This window comes from Accipiter gentilis, chromosome 6 (genome assembly GCF_929443795.1).
Source record: "Accipiter gentilis chromosome 6, bAccGen1.1, whole genome shotgun sequence".
NCBI classification, from domain to species: domain Eukaryota; kingdom Metazoa; phylum Chordata; class Aves; order Accipitriformes; family Accipitridae; genus Astur; species Astur gentilis.
Window position 1 is genome coordinate 33,891,862 of NC_064885.1, and position 16,181 is coordinate 33,908,042.

Genomic DNA, 16,181 nt, shown 5'->3' on the forward strand with positions numbered 1-16,181 from the left:
CTTGTGGGACAGGCTCTGCAGCTTTTGACGCCCCAGGGCGTTCTCTGCCCTGTCTGCTGCCTTGGCTGTGGCTTTTTCAGGGCTGCTCTGTCTTCCTTGCCCTGGCTGCATCCCTGTCTCTGCTTCCAGTGCCTCCCTGGCAACAGACCTCTGTCCCCCTGCCCTAATGATGATCTGTGGGGCCCATCCCCCCCATCATCATGGTTTCCCCAGTTCTTGAAGGTGGGCAGGGCACAGCTCTGTGTTTCATCAGTGATGCTGGGAAGTGCTCAAGACCTGCGTAAACAGGCTGTGCCTCCAGCACCTGCGTTGGCATCTGCTCCTGCCTCCATGCAGATGTGGTCCCTTCACCAGTAAGCAGCAGAGTTGCCGCTGCATTTACGTTAGTCATTATGGTTTAGGCAGCAGCTATCAGCTCCTTTCCAGCCCACGTTTCATGATCCTTCTGTCCTGACCCACAGTGGGGCATCCCTCACCTCTGTTAGGTCAGACCTCTCCTGTGATGGCTGATGGCTTGGCAGTTGGTTCAAGTACGCAAGATGAGGCTTGACCCGTCCTGGACTGGCTCCAGGCTGACCCACAGCCTGGTTGTTTTTTTTTTGTCTGGAGCGGATCAAGGCACTGAGCCCTGCGGTTGCTCCCTGACACTGGGAGAGCGCCAACCCCCCTGCTTGTCCATGCCATGCAGGGGACAGGGACGGGGCAGACAAGAAAAGCATGGAAGGTCCTTAAGAAGGAAATTGATCTTCCCTTGCTTATGAGCTGTAGCCTGTCCCTGGGAACTCGCTCTCTGGCCAAGGTGGGGGCTCCTTTCTGGGCTCTGTCTCCTCTGCTCTGGGGGTCCCTGAATGTCTCTTGCAAGGAAAAGGCTTTTTATTGCTTTCCTGCCCAGTCCTATTGGGATTAGCCCTGCTCAGTGCAGCTTGAAAGCGGGGAGAGCGCAAATCTGCATAGGGAGCAATGTTGGGGAAATGACTTTCCATTGAGCTCATTCGGGCTATCCTCTGTTTCATCGCACTGGCAAGCCTGTTCCTTCCAGGAGAGGCTCCACCTCATTCCCTGAGCCCTAAAATTGGTGGTTTATCTTGGAGCCAGAGGCACAGATGTAGGTGTGCCTGGGCTGCCCCAAAGCATGGATGGTATAAAGAGTTCCCGGGGTTTGACCCTTTCTTGAATTCCTGTGCTGGGGAAACTGTTGAGCCTCCCAGAGGTTGGGTGGAGGTTATGCCCGAGCCAATTAGCTGGGTCCAACCTGAAAGTTTGCAAAGTATGTGTGGAAGCCAGAAAAAGAGCATGTTGGAGTCTGTTTCAAAGCCAGCCTCAGCTGTGAGCTCTGTTACCCTCAGCTCCCATGGGCTGGGAAGGTGAAAGTCCTGCTGGGTCCCACAGCTTGAAGGCAAAGGTGTAGAGACTGGTAGAATTGAGAAAAGGAATGACTGGTAGCTGCCTCTTCTGATGCAAGAAGAACTAGGGGAATCCACTCCTTGCTACAGGACATGTGCTAAAGGTTACCTGAGTGTAAAAACTGTGTGGCATGGGTGTGCAGATGATGTCAGAGTCTCCAAGCAGGGCTGTCAGCCACCCTGACTTCACCGCTGGGTCAGGAATTCCTGAGCCACAAATAGCCGGCGTCTGGGAAGGCGTTGAGGGGGAATGTTGCTACATGCTTGGCCTGTTCCATACCTGCTCCTGGGCATCTGCTGTTGTCCACCGTCAGAGATGAAATCCTGGGCCAGGCAGGCTTTTGGCCAGCTCGTTTGGCCACTCTTCTAAATGTTTTCCTAGTATCTCAGCAATTTTGTTCTGTCTCTTGTCCCTCCAGCTGGTGTCTGCCGAGGGTTCCCATTCAGATGCTGGCTCAGTCTGTGCTGATAACCAAACAGAGCTGCCGCCCTCCATGGAGCGCACGGGAGGAATTGGAGACTCCAGGCCCCCCTCCTTCCAGTAAGTTACCTGGAAACATATCCTGTTTTCCAAGGGACCCACAGTGATTTTGTGGTAAATCCAGACCAGGGGCTGGGACACTCCCATCCAAATTGGCAGGGATCACAGCCAGCCAGAGGGGAGGAGGATGGGGCTGGGAGCAGATTCTAAGTGGAGCTGCATTATTCAGCAAGCAAGGGCATGCTGAAAATAGTGCAGGGAAGTTGGCAAAGAGCTGGCGCAGCTTCCCCCAGTTTTTTCCCTCGCTCTCATAGATGTGCTATGGTTGTTCCCCACCACCTCTGCTCCTTTCCCTCAAGAAGGAGGCAGCTGATGGCAGGAGGCTTGTGCTGGCTAGTGCAGAGGTTCCCTGTTGGACATATTTGTTCCTTTTGTCTCATTACAGCCCTAACACCGGGGGTAGTCGGGAAAACTTGGACAATGAGACAGAGACAGACTCGGTGGTGTCATCGCAAAGGGAACGACCTCGTCGGAAAGATGGGCCTGAGCATGGTGAGCATTGGTAACATGGTGAGAGCTCTGCAAGGCGTGGCTGGGGCGCAGTGGGGGCACCAGCTGTAGACGTGGGGCAGCTCTGTCTCCTCTGCAGAACCTTCCCAGCTCAGAAGGGCTGTTCAGTGGTCTGAGGCTATAGCCTCACATTGGAGGGAGGAGCTAACCCGTGTTGCATCACAGCTTGGTGATGAAATCTTTGGGGGCAAAGGAGATGTCTGCTGTAGAAGCCTCAAGAGTGGAAAAGAGAGGCAGCAGTGCCTCAGTCCTTCTTAGTTGAAAAGCAGAGTGTGCTATAGCCTTAGCACTCTGTGCTGCTCCTTGGTCTGCCAAGAAACCAGCTGTAACAGTCTTCTGTGGCTTTAGCAGCATTGTTCCTAGTAGCTCATCAGCCTCTTCCCCATCCTCTAGTGGAGCAGAAGATGTATCCCACAGAAGATGGATCTGATCCCAGGGTGGACTCAGAGCCAGCCAGCACTAGATAGGGTTGTCTGATGGCCAGATTCATTCCGAGAAGGTTGTTGTGAGCCCTGCATGGGGAAAGGAGGTGTTTATCTGTAGCCTGTCTGAAATATACTGAGCCTTGTCTTTCCATAGCACCCAGGGTGAATGGTACAGTGAAGGGAGAGCGGCGCCGAGACCTGGGTGGGTACGAGAGCTCCTCCACGCTTATGAGCAGTGAACTGGAGACCACCAGCTTCTTCGATTCAGATGAAGATGACTCCACCAGCAGGTAGGAAATCTTAGGTCCTGGAGGAACACTGGCTTCCCGCTCCCTCTGAGCACAGAGAGATGCCTATGCAGGGCACAGTAATCCTGGGCTCCAGGGTCCTTGCTCAGACCTGCCTCTGTCTCAAGTCTCGCTCATCAGCACCCTCTGCTATTGTCTTTCCCCCACGTACATGTTCTGCCCCTGCAATCATCTATTCCCTGTGCAATTTCTGTGGCTTGCTTGCTGCCAGAGCCACCACCCTCGAAGCAGAAGAGCTGACTCTCGCTTTTGCCTCTAGGTTTAGCAGTTCAACAGAACAAAGCAGTGCTTCCCGTCTAATGAGGAGGCACAAGCGACGCCGGCGGAAACAGAAGGCTCCACGCATTGAGCGGGTACCCAGGGGTTGGGTGTCCTGGGGAGGGCAGTGCTGGGCAAGGCGGGCTGCCTGGTGGATCTCTCCACTCAGTGCTCCAGGGCTGATCAGGGATTTGGCTGTTTGCTGTGGGCACAGCCGGGGACACATGGTGTCCAAGTGCTCAGACTTCATAAACTGCTGTAAACTTTTCTCAAGCCAATGTAGCCTCAAGAGCTGGGACCACAGACCTTGTCCTGGCTGTGGATAGGTCGTAAGGAGTGTGGCTGATGCCCTTTGGCTTTGCAAAACTCCAGCATAAGGCTGGAGTTGTGGGTGGTGGCTGTGGTCCCACAGGGAGTGGCAGGGAGCACAAGTGGAGGGGGCCTGGGGCTGGGAATGTTACTGTGGTCCAGGAGGACATCTTATGTTTCACTTACTTTGCAGTCATCGTCCTTCAGCAGCATCACAGACTCCACCATGTCCCTGAACATCATCACAGTCACGCTGAACATGGGTGAGTGAGAGGTGTGCATGGAGCCTGCAGTCCTTCCAGAGTGAGGTTGAGTGGTGGAGAGGGAACTGGGGAGGGGGCAAAGAGAACACATAGTGGGGAGTGAGGAGATGGATTCTGTAGGAAAGTGGCTTGTCTTGAAGACTCTCAAGAGTTACTCTGCATCCCAGAACATCTCTCTGGGACAGGGGAGCTAGGACATGGTTTGTCTGAGGTTAGGGCTGCTTGTGCCTGCTGCTTCACGGTGTCTTACTTCTTTCTCTTTCCATCCCTGCAGAGAAATACAACTTCCTGGGTATTTCTATTGTGGGACAGAGCAATGAGCGTGGGGATGGAGGCATTTACATTGGCTCTATCATGAAGGGCGGCGCTGTGGCAGCTGATGGCAGGATTGAGCCAGGAGACATGCTCTTGCAGGTACTTCACGCCCACATACCTCCATCTTTGGGCCTGGGAAAGCAGTGAGAAAAGACCCAGAAGCCTCCCTGCGCGCTTTGGCAGGCTAAACCCAGGAAGCTACGCTTGGAAGAGGGAAGCTGAGTCACTGCTGAGCTGAGTGGGGAGCTCAGCTCTGGTCACATCTCTGGGACTCACCTCTTTGCGTTGTTTGCAGGTAAATGACATCAACTTTGAGAACATGAGCAACGATGATGCTGTGCGGGTGCTGAGGGAGATTGTGCACAAGCCGGGGTAAGTACTCGGGCTGTTCCTTACCTGCATGGGCAGCTGCACATGGTGTGCTTGGGGGGGGCTGTGAGTTGCGTCTTCCAGCCACCTCTGCCAGTGGCTCTGCAGAAGCTCAGAACTTGTGTTTTTGGTGTTGCTTTGACTCCTGGGTTTTCATGCCGAAAGCAAGAATTGCAGCCAGCAGCATGGTGGTGAATTGGGGTCTGTGCCCTTTTTTTGTGGGGATGCCATGTCGTTAGGGTCATCAGCAACCCTCAGCAGGGTCACATCATTTTGTCCATGCCACTAAGGAAATCCATAGCTGGAGGGGGACAAGGGCACTTCACTGGCATCTTCTCCCTGTCTCACAGGAGAGAGCCAGCATACAGCATCCTCCCATCACACAGGGGGTTGTGGCACTGAGCTCTTGTTCTAACTCGCACCTTTTTGTTGCAGGCCCATCACCCTGACGGTAGCGAAGTGCTGGGACCCCAGCCCCCGGGGCTGCTTCTCGTTACCCAGGAGTAAGTGGATAGCTGACCCACCCTTAACGCTGGTGCCCAGCTCATGTGAGAGCCCTGCCTTAAGCACTTACTTGGTTGTTGTCTTGTTCCTCCCCTGTGTGTGTGACTCCATGTGGCACTGAATTGGGGTTCAATGGGGTTTCAGCTCTCCTGTTAGGAGACTGCTATTTCCTATTCCCAGGCCAAAATGCCCATAAGCCCAGCCCTCCTTCCCACATCACGCTGGGGACGCGTTTCACTGGGGCAGGGGGGTCACTTGCTCGGGGCGCCAGAGGAAAGAGAAACCCCCCCTTGAGCCATAGGGGGATCTCTCCCTCTGCACCTCTCCTGCTGACCCTCCCTCTCTTCTTTCTCTCCCAGTTGCTCCCCAGCGGATCTGGGCTGGGCCAGACTCTCCATGCTCCGATCCGGGTGAGTCCCGGCAGATGCTGGGGATGGAATGGGCTGTGCTGAGTCCCTGTCCCTCCCCAGAGGTTGATTTGATGAGGGGATAATTTCTTATAGCTACTGACTGACTCTTTCTTTAATGCAGGTGAGCCCATCCGGCCCATCGACCCGGCAGCCTGGGTGTCTCACACGGCAGCGATGACTGGCACCTACCCAGCGTACGGTATGAGTCCATCCATGAGCACAATCACTTCCACCAGCTCCTCCATCACCAGCTCCATCCCAGAGACCGAACGTAAGTCCTTGTGCCTCCGTGCTCCACCCGCTGCACGGCTTCCTCACCTTCACTGTGCTGTAATGGGAGCAATACATCTGCTTGGGGACAGCTGGGATGGGCAAGATCTGTCCTGCCAAGGGACTAGGAGGGAGGCAGCTCTCACCAGGCAGGTGCTTGGATCAATGGGAGTTCTGCCTAGGTCAATTAATGCCACATTTTTTCAGCCTTCTATATAAGAAGAGTAGAAGAGCCTGGGCGCGATCCAGGAGCTGTGGCAGGTGCAGAGGAAAAGGCTCAGAGCAGTCAGGGATTAGCGGCTAAGAGTGCCGGACCAGAGGGATTCAGCTTGTCCCTGGAGCGATTGCCCTCCCAAACAGCAGATAGGGCAGGATGAAAGCAGCTGGGAGCAAAGACCCTTGCAGTGGAGCAGGGTCCTGCTGAGCACAGGGCTCTTTTGGTTGCTTTCTGAAGGTTTTGGGTGATTCTAGTACACAGAGCCCTGAAGCAAGGGTCTGGAGAGCTCAGACGGGGCAAAAAACCAGGAGTTTGTTGTGAGTTTGTGAGGAGCAGAGAATTCTCTTGCTGGGCTGTGTGGGCTCAGTTGGCAGCTTTTGTTTCTCAGCTGCTCGGGCTTGGCTGGAAGGAAGGAGGCTCTAGCCTGGGGTTTGCACAAGAGAAAATGGCTGATGTGTTGAAGGATAACATCGGAAGGCTGGAAGGGGGGGTTACACAGCATGCGCCCCAAGGCTGGCTGCGATGTATTGGTCCCTGGCCCATTGCTCCTGTGTGTGATGCTTCCATGTAGCCCTGTTGTCTTTTCTGTCCTCTCTCATCTGTGCCTCCCTTCATCCACACCACAGGCCTCGATGACTTTCACCTGTCCATCCACAGCGACATGGCCACCATTGTCAAAGCCATGGCCTCACCAGAGTCAGGCCTGGAGGTGCGTGACCGCATGTGGCTGAAGATCACCATCCCCAATGCCTTCATTGGTAAGAGACTGTGCTGTCTGCAGCAGAGGCAGGGACTAGGGAATGGGTGGCCTGTTTTCCAAGCAGATGCCCAAGGGAGCATCTCTGTCACTGTAAGCTAACTGTTGACCAGGCCAGAGTCACAAATTGAACCTTTGGTTGTGCAGTCCCTTTTCACCTTTTGGCCCATTTCGTCTTGGCTCCAGTGTGGCCCACTGCCTCAAGGGCCACTGTCTTACTCCCTCTTGCTGTATTTAACTCTGATGTTTGGTGGCAGGTTCGGATGTGGTGGATTGGCTCTATCACCATGTGGAGGGTTTTACAGACCGTCGTGAATCCCGCAAATATGCTAGCAATCTGCTGAAGGCTGGCTACATCCGACATACCGTGAACAAGATTACCTTCTCGGAGCAGTGCTATTACATCTTCGGGGACCTCTGCGGAAGTATGGCACTTGGCATGGGTGGGAGGGTGAGAATGGAGGGGTAGAGGTCCTGCAGAGCGCTGCTGACACCATGGGGACATAGCTACAGCTATTGCCATCAGGCTGGGCCCCTTGTTCTACAGACCCTTTTAGAGAGTGATGAAGAATATCCCAGCTCCCTTGTCATGCTGCTGGGGTGGTGACTTTGGAAGCAGTGTTGACAATGTCACTTACTATAATCTTTTCTCCTAAGCAGCCATAGTGGAGTCTTAGTCTTTACTGACTTTGTCTCCAGGCTCTGAACTTCCAGTGCTCACAAGGGGGTGGTGCTCAGACAACTGGGTTCTGCTCAAATAAGAGGGATGGGAAGTAATTGGCAGGGTGAGCTGTAGTTCTGAGGTGGTCCTTTCCCACCAAGCTTGTCTCTGTATTAGAGTGGCAGCTCAGACTTGCACAGCCTGGCTGTTGTCCAGCCAGGAAGCACAAATGATTGCATTGACTAGCAGGGAGAGCGCCAACTTCTTGTGTCTCCTTGTGTACCCCGTCCATCAGCAAGGGTGGACAGGGAGCTGCTGCTTCACACGTGGTTGTCTTTCTGCTTGGATTAACCCCTCTTCTCTGCTTTCTTGCAGACATGGCTAATCTTTCTCTTCATGATCACGATGGCTCCAGTGGTGCCTCCGACCAGGACACTTTGGCTCCACTCCCCCACCCAGGAGCTGCACCCTGGCCTATGGCTTTCCCGTATCAGTATCCACCACCTCATCCATACAACCCCCACCCCGGCTTCCCTGACCCAGGCTACAGCTATGGAGGGGGCAGTGCAGGCAGCCAGCACAGTGAAGGTGAGTAAAAAGGACTAAAATATGCCTGCAGGTGGGCAATTGCCTTGTTCAGTATGGGGAAGCAGCAGGAAAAGGCTGCTTAGGCAGGGCCCTATGTGTGGGGAGAGCCAGGGCAAAAGCCATCTCAGAAGGGTTGTAGAACTCAGAATTGAAAGGAGACTGAGAGTGGGGACTGCGCTGGTGGACAGCTGCGCTGCAGCATGCTGCAGTCCTCTCTTGCCTAGAGGAGCATCCTTTCTTCCTGGCTTGTCTGAGCTGTCACCTAACCTTGCCTCATGCACTTTACAGGGAGCCGGAGCAGCGGTTCCAATCGCAGCGGCAGCGAGAGGAGGAAGGAGAGAGAGAAGACCGGGGAGTCCAAGTCAGGCGGCAGCGGGAGTGAGTCGGATCACACCACAAGGAGCAGCATGCGGCGTGAGCGCGCGGCCAGCGAGCGCTCGGTGCCGGCCAGCCAGCACAGCCAGCGTAGCCAGCACTCTCTGGCTCACAGCATCCGCAGCCACCACAGCCAGCAGTCATATGGGCCACCCGGCCTCCCCCCTCTCTTCAGCCCCCCCATGTTGCTGATGCCTCCACCGCCTTCAGCCATGGGGCCCCCTGGGGCACCACCGGGCCGTGACCTGGCCTCTGTGCCCCCCGAACTGACAGCCAGTAGACAGTCCTTCCGAATGGCCATGGGCAACCCCAGTGAGTTCTTTGTGGATGTAATGTGAAGCGCCCGTCCCCTGTCTGTCTGCTGCCCCTCCTTCCCCTCCAACCCCGTCGTTTGTCTCCTAGGACCAGCCCTGGCTTCACCCCTTGTTTTTTGGGTTTTGTTTTTTTGGTGGTTTTTTGTTTTGTTTTTTTTTTTGGTCTTGATAACGAAAAGAAAAAAGGGAAAAAAAATAATAAATGGAACTAAACCTTGATTCTAATCCCTCCTCAAGCGGGGTGGACGGGCCTAGCAGGCCTCCTGGGTGCTGCCAGCGCATCCCGCCACCAGACTTGTGTATTGCCAATGGTAATTCCCTCCTGCCGTCCTCTCTAACCCCATTAATCTGCACCCGTCCCAGCGCCCTGTGCTGCTTGCCCGTGTGTCGCTGCTGCCTCGGTCCTTCCACCCTAAATATCTCTTCTTTCTTTTCACCCTTTTGTGTTTCTTCTATCAAGCAGCAAAGAATTACGGGGTGTTTGACTTTCTCTGAGCCTGCCGCCTGTGGGGGGGAGAGCTGGAGCGTGGCGTGGCCCGACAGGAGGACACGGAGCTCCAAGGGCGCTGGGCACGCGTGGCGCTGAAGATGGCTTCTTTCCTCCCCCTTGCGGAAGACACCCTGCCCTTCCCGCAGCCCTGAGAGGGGAGCAGGGACCAGCCTTATATATGTGTTTTAGATCCCATTGTAGTTGCCTTTTGGCTAATGCATGAATGTTCCAGGGCTTCAGTGCCTCCAGGGAGTGGAGAGATGCTGCCACTTCCCTCTTGCCTCCCTCCTCTTGCCCACATATTGGGCCAGGTCTGAGCCTGGCACTGCCCCATGGCAGGACTCTCCTTCACCTTGCCTGGGCTGCGAGTCTCGGGGCTGGGGCTGTACCTCTCCATCCAGCCTGGAGTGGTGGTGGGTGCCTGCACGCAGCCTTGCATGACTCAGGGCCCTGCACCTGCCCTTGGGTCCTCAGGGGGGATTTAAGGGCAGAGTTCTGCTCCCTCTGTCCCACGCTTTGCCCTCCTACCTGCAACACACTGCTGCCTGTCCCATTTGTAGGGGCTGTCTCATGCCTGGGGCTGGCGGTGGCAGCTGCAGCCTTCTTGCTCCTGCTGTTGTGCTGCTGCTCAGCAAGGTGACATCTTCAAGGGCCTGGACAGAGTTAGAAGGTGAGGGAGGGGCACAACTGGTTCACTTTCACGCTTTGGGGAAATATGGCGGTCCCCTGTATTTGCCCTATGAAGGGCCGGAGTCTACCTCCCCCTTGGCCCAGTGCCTCAAGTGCTGCTGGCCTGGCTGTCGGGAGGGATGAGGCTCTGGGATGGAGCTGGGACAGCCCCGCTCCCTCTGGGCTGTGAACAGCACCTGGCAGCAACACAAGCTCTCCGGGGAGGGAGGCTGCAGCCTGAACCGTGGCCTCTGGGCTCAGTGCCCGCAGATGCGTCAGGACAGTTGAGTCCGTTTGCTCCAGCGCTCCCTGCCCTTTTTCCTTCCTCTTCTGGGTACTCAAGAGATGTGCCTCGGGCTGGGGGCATCCCCCTTCCCCATGCCCAGGGCCCCGCATGGTACAGTACAGACAGGCTCGACCCTGCTCCCGTTGGTGCTGGCACCCCGGTGCCCTCTCCTGCCGCGCCGTGGCTTTCTCTGCAAGCGTTGCCTCCTTTTGTCTTTCTCGTGTTTGCGGTTTTTATATGCTGGAGATGAAATGTATCTTGCCCTCTGGGGTCTGTGTTGCCCCTGCAACCCCTCTACTAGCTCTCGTGTGCCATCAGTTCATCTCCCCGTGACTCCCTAAACCCTCTCCTTCCCCTCTGCCCGCCGGGCTCAGCCTGCCCAGTGCCCGCTCTCTGCCATCCTGTCCCCCAGTCTCGGCACCAGCAAGATGCCGCCTGTCCTCCCCCCCCGCCCCGGCCACTGCTCATGCCCTTGCCCTACCCTGCCCTGTCCGCTGGGTTTTATAAAAACAAAACCAATCTCCTTGTTTTTATTTATAAACATAGTTTTATTGGACTCCTGCTTTGTGTTGTTTTGGTGGTTGTTGGTTTGGGTTTTGTTCCCCCCCCCCCCCGCCCCCCCCCCAGCCTCTTCTTTTCTGTCCTCCTGCCTTCTGCTCTGCAGCGAGATCCCAGCGGGACGAGGGCACCCTGTCCCCGAGCCTGTTTGCCGACGGCCTCTCCCCGGGCTGCCGGGAGCTGCTGCGGCCTGAACCCGGGCCGGGCCTCCCGCTGCCGCCGCTGTCCTCTGGGCGGCGGGGCCTGCCCGCGGGCGCTCGGTGCTCCCTGGGTCTCCCGTTTCCAGCGGGTGCGCTGGGAGGGGCGGGGGGAGAATCGGGGGCAGGTCTGACAGCGGGCGCTGGCCCGGCGCTTGCTGCAGCTTGCCGCCCCCGGCAGCGGGGGTGCCTGTGCGTGGGGCCAGCGCCGTGGGCGGTTGCTGGGGCCGCGGGAGCCAGCAGCCCCGTGGAGGGGCACGGTGGCTCCGGGCCTACTACCGGGGGAGGGGGGGGGGGAAGCAGCCTCCCTGCCCGGCCGCACCCGTGTGCCCTACAGGCGATCCCCAGGCGGACCGGGGAGGAGGGGGAGGCCCCACGCCCGGAGCCCCGGCGCTGCCGCTCGCCCCTCGCCGTGGACGCGGCGGCCACGCCGTCTCCTTTCCCCGGACTACAACTCCCAGCGCGCACCGCGCCGCAGGACTACAGCTCCCGGCAGGCTCCGCGCGGGACTGGCCTTCCCGCCCTCCTCCACCCCCTCCCGCCGAGGGGCGCCGCCGGCGCCGAGCCCCGCCTCCCCGCGCTGGCGCATGCGCGGCGGCGGCGGGGCGCGGGCGGGGCATGCGCGGCGGCGGCTCTGCAGTGATAGGGGGGGCGCGGAGGGAAGGGGGGGCGGCGGCCGCCATCTTGGGCGCTGGGCAGTGAGCGGCGGCGGGCAGCGGCAGGTGAGGTGCCCCGGGTTGTCCTTCCTCTCCCCAGCAGGGTTTGCGGCCCGTTTCCCTTCTTGGGGCAGCTTCCTGTGGCGAGGCTCGCTTCGTCGACCGCGCCCGGGCGGTGGCCGAGCCGCCGTGGGTGGCGGCTCCCTCGGCGCTCGCCGGGGGCGGGGGTCCGCGGGCCTACCCCGCGGGGCGCAGCGCGGCCCTGACAGGCTCGGGGAGGGGGGGGCGGGGGCTCTCCTGCTGGGCGAAGTCCCCCGCCGGCTGCCCTTGAGGAGGGTCGCGGGAATGCCCTCCGGAGCTGGGCTGCCCCTTGCGGAGCCGTGCGGGAGGGAAGCAGGGCTGCCCCGGGAGGGCTTCTTCTCAGCCCCCTGTTGAGGGGGTGCTGGGCGACCCCAGCCCTGCTGAGGCTGGCTTATCCGTTCTCACTTTCCTTGGGGATGAGGGGGTTTATTAATTGATTCTGTTAATTAGCTCTCTGTCTGGAATACTTTGGGTGGCATCCTTGCGGTGCTGAACCGGGTGAGGGTGGGGGCAGAGTCAAGCTCTGTGTGGCACAGGACGCCTGGGGAAGGCCTGCACAGATGTGCTAGGTCAGCCTGAGCAAAGGTCTTGCAGTCGGATCGGGCAGGAGCTTCCCCTAAAATTATTTGCCTGTACTACAGATGCAAACGTGAATTAGCTAGGTCATGGCTTGCACACTCTTGCTTCCTCCCTGGAAAACCTGCTGAGGCAGACCGTAGCGCTGCTGATGCTAAACTGTGCTTGTTCTGAGGCTTAAAACAGGCTCTTATCCAACCGCTCTTCTAGATGTGTTTCCACTTCTATGCTTCCCTGGGCTAGGTTTTCGGATTCAGTAAAGCTGCAGGAAATGCAGCCCGTGTTTATCGTTTGGTGCAGTTGACTTCTCTCCCCACTAGGAAATGACTTGCTTTTGATCTAGGCTTCTCCCCATAAGCAGTGTGATTCTATGATCTGTTTTCTGCTTGCCTTACTATGACAAAGCTGCTGTCAAGCTTTAGCCTCAGGCTGCCAAAATCTGAGCCTGGAACTTTCCCAGATAGGTGAGTCTGGATGGTTTCTGCAGCTCAGAAGTCTAGGTATTACAGGTTTCTAACTGCATATGGGCTCATGTGGTGTTTTGTTGGGCAACATTTGCTTGAATGCTATCAGAGCTGTAGCTACTGTTGGTTTTTTTTCCTGTAGTAAAAGCTGTACTTGTCCCTGTGAATTTTGCTTGCAGGGACAATCTCTGATCTGATGATATGCTGCCAAACTGCTGGCTTCCATATTTTCCCTGTCAGAAGCGAGGCATCATTTCTCTTCTGTAGAAAGTGCCATATTACTGACATCTAGTGACAAAGATACCTGGCATTCCTTGGGCTGCAAACTGGCCATGTTTTCTTCCAGGGAGAGCATTTGAGGTATCCTTAGAGGGTATTATGGCCGGCTTCCTCCTCCTGAGAGTGCACAATTCTGGCCTTTAAAGAGTTGAGTCTTGAGGTAGTGAAGGGTACATACATCTTGAGTTCTTTGAAGCATAGATGACTGGAAATGCACTCTGGTTTGATAGTATCTCATTTTTTTGGAGGGAATGAGAACAATCACTAAACAAAATGGGCTTTGTAAAGAAACTTCCTGTGACCCTAGTTAAACTTTTCTTGTCTCATCGCTGCATCAAGAAATAATAAAGCCAAGACTGTCTTTTGCAGCATAACACCTTGCACTGGTTTTCTAAGCTTACACTACTAAAGGCCATTAGAGTATCTAAAGGCTGTTCTTAGGGTTAACTGGAGGATGGACAGAAGTACAGCCTGGGCTGCCAAAATATAATTGGTCTGTATGACAGAGTCAGCTTCTTTCCTTTAGTGAATGACCTAAAGAGTCAAAAGTTACTAGCAAGCCGTATATTATTTTGACCTCAGCAGGAGTTTGGCAGCTCGGCTAAAAGCTTGCAGACTGAGGCACAGAATGTGAAATGCAGTTATCTGCTCCACAGTAATAGTAGAAAGAGAAAAAAACCGGCAAGTCAGGGCACCTAGGCCATTACTGGTCTGCAGAATACAAGCTTTTGCTCAAACTGCAGTCTGTGTCTCTAACCCCTTCTTTTAGAAGATGAATAGAATGCAAGTCACTGTTCAGGTTTCTAGCTTAAGAGTGAAAGCAAGTAGAAGTTGCTTCAGACTGACTTTAAAAGTGCCTTAGAAGAACTGGTAGAAATGGAAGAAGGCGTTTGGACTGTTCAGGTAAGGTTGGACTCAAAATAAGGTGGAGAGGTGTGTTAAATGCTGTTCCTGTGATGTTTTACCAGACTAAGGGAGCTTCTCGTGTTTCCGTGTCAGTACTTATCTCCTTTTACTCTTTAGACTGGCTGTGTGCATTATGACATGCAGAAGTAGACTGTAGGAGGAGAGCCTGGTAAGAGTTGAATGTGTTCCTCTTCCTGCCCACTGGTTATGGGGATTTATGGGATTTGGTTTAAAATAGGAATGGTTTCTCTGAAACTGATGGGTTTATCTCAGTAGCTCTTTAGCTCACGGTATGCCTCTTAATTAAATTATGCAGCCTGTCTTTCCCAGGATGAAGTGATTGCAGCTACTCTTGTTTAAAACCAAGTGCAGCCCGTGGCCTCCTGGAAAGTGGCTAATGCAGCGCTCTAAGCAAAGCTTAGATGCTCGGATTAGCTGGTGGGGTGATGACATCGTTGTGAGCCTTAAGCCTTTCGGTTTGATAATGGCTAGTGCTAACCTGAAAGGACTGGTTTTCTGAATAACTCTAGTTTGCCAGAGCAGCCTGACTAATCCCCCTCCTGCTTCAACTGTTGTCACTTTTCCAAGATCATACTGATTTCTGGAATGCAGAAACTGTTACAGTTGGTGATTTACCCTCAGCCCTCTGGGTGAGAGCTGCAATACCTCTCCTGGTTTCTTCCCCGATGAGAACTCCAGCAGCTAATGTACCTTGAACTGCTTAGTTAGATAAGCTCATTAATGCACAGAAGTCTTACTTACTGTTAAGTCAGAACCCAAACTTTCTTTTAATAGACTACTAAATGGGTTGGTTGCTTTACACCAGCTTATTAACTGACTTGTGATGGCTGTTTCCTAGATGTGCTGTGTAGATTAGAGAAATAAGCATTCTTGTTTTCATTCAAACTAAGTGTTGTCTGTGCTGTGGGAAACTTCTAGCCCCTTAATGGGAGTGACAAGGGCCGGAGTAGCTGGGTCTTGGGCTCGCTACTGATCATCTTGTGTTTATTCATAGCCTGTACTTGATGGCACAGGAAACTCGATGAAGCTAACAGCTTGTCTCACAGTGGGGCTGGGCCAAAATGGCTTTGCAGATGAGCAGGAGTCCCCTCAGCTCTGCTGATGAAGCCTCAGTGGCTTGCTCTGTCTGTGGCTGAGTTGAAGGTAACTGGCAGATCATGTCACGTGCTTATTTTCATTATTTGTAGTGCTAGACTTTTCTGGAGAGGTATCTATAGTGAGAATAGCACCTGCACAGCTGGCTTAGTGAAATACAGCTGATCCCAAAGGTGTGTTCTAAAATGAATGGACAAATGCACTCAGCCCTATCGGGATGCTACCAGTGCTCGCCAAATCCAGAGGCTGTTGGTGCTTGGGTGGTAATGTGAAACTGTAGTTATATAGTTAGGGGCAGCCTAAGAACTCCTGTCCCTGCTGTCAGGCTGCTCCTGAGCAGTTATTCTTGAGCTGCCATGTTACCACTGCACCTCTGAAGAGAGAACATTGAGGTTTTGCTAGTAGACCTGCCATGATAGCAGCCAGGCCTGGCTCAAGTGTTCAGCATCTTCTGCCTACACTGAACTTAGAGCAACTGGTGAGGGAGGGTACAGACAACTGCATTTGCGCTCTCCTGAGGCAAAAATACCAATGTACACCTGAAGTTTATGGTGGCTCCAGCACTGTTAGGCTGTAGGCACATTGCTAGTGACATGTTTCTTCCAGACAGTACCTCATTCTTTTAGAGTAAAAACAAGCATCTCTTGCCTGGATGCAAAGCTGCAGTTATTGCAGCCATGTTGCCTCATACCACTGCAGAAAACTGAGTAACAATTTACTGTTTTTCCTAATCAATTCATTTGAGCAGATCAGCTCTTTTGTTTTGTTTTCATTTGTGCAAATGCAGTTACAAAAGGCAAACAACTGTGTTCCAAAGTTTGTGGTATAGGTTGAAGCTAACACTGTTCCTGCTGGCACAGGGAAGGATTAATGGTCTACATGATGTCACCTGAAAGACTTCTGGTTATGGGACAAATGTATTGGAGAAAATTACTTGTTTGAATGTCTGTATATCTGCGATTTAAGGTAGAATTCAGCTTTGTCTTTCATATCCTAATGAACAGATGGTTGTGGTACTACAGTGGTGTCTTGTTACTGGTGGGATGCTATGGCTTCTCAAGTAGAGAGACCGTGGGAGTCTGATGCACTGGACAAAGGCTGGAGAA

At 54.5% G+C, this 16,181-nt stretch overlaps 2 protein-coding genes across 12 annotated transcripts in view; both read left to right on the top strand.

Moving 5' to 3' along the window:
- Positions 1 to 10,724, top strand: part of DVL3 (dishevelled segment polarity protein 3) — a 33,455-nt gene extending 22,731 nt beyond the window's left edge. For 5 of the 11 annotated variants that reach the window (XM_049802617.1, XM_049802624.1, XM_049802625.1 and 2 more), the window contains 15 exons: positions 1,823 to 1,944; positions 2,330 to 2,436; positions 3,034 to 3,169; positions 3,447 to 3,540; positions 3,948 to 4,017; positions 4,292 to 4,431; positions 4,628 to 4,704; positions 5,137 to 5,249; positions 5,565 to 5,615; positions 5,737 to 5,886; positions 6,729 to 6,860; positions 7,117 to 7,284; positions 7,896 to 8,108; positions 8,397 to 8,795; positions 9,261 to 10,724. In XM_049802617.1, coding sequence (XP_049658574.1) covers positions 1,823 to 1,944; positions 2,330 to 2,436; positions 3,034 to 3,169; positions 3,447 to 3,540; positions 3,948 to 4,017; positions 4,292 to 4,431; positions 4,628 to 4,704; positions 5,137 to 5,249; positions 5,565 to 5,615; positions 5,737 to 5,886; positions 6,729 to 6,860; positions 7,117 to 7,284; positions 7,896 to 8,108; positions 8,397 to 8,795; positions 9,261 to 9,292 — 2,004 coding nt within the window. In that variant the 3' untranslated portion in view covers positions 9,293 to 10,724. Of the gene's footprint in view, positions 1 to 1,822; positions 1,945 to 2,329; positions 2,437 to 3,033; positions 3,170 to 3,446; positions 3,541 to 3,947; positions 4,018 to 4,291; positions 4,432 to 4,627; positions 4,705 to 5,136; positions 5,250 to 5,564; positions 5,616 to 5,736; positions 5,887 to 6,728; positions 6,861 to 7,116; positions 7,285 to 7,895; positions 8,109 to 8,396; positions 9,017 to 9,260 lie in introns of those variants that run through there. The other 6 variants (XM_049802619.1, XM_049802621.1, XM_049802622.1 and 3 more) reach the window with 6 other exon arrangements.
- An 883-nt stretch (positions 10,725 to 11,607) lies between these two features.
- The window catches only part of AP2M1 (adaptor related protein complex 2 subunit mu 1), a 30,475-nt gene continuing 25,901 nt past the window's right edge, over positions 11,608 to 16,181 (top strand). Inside the window, exon 1 of the mRNA XM_049802359.1 lies at positions 11,608 to 11,719. The gene's annotated coding sequence lies outside the window, so the exon portion shown is untranslated. The remainder of the gene's footprint in view (positions 11,720 to 16,181) is intronic.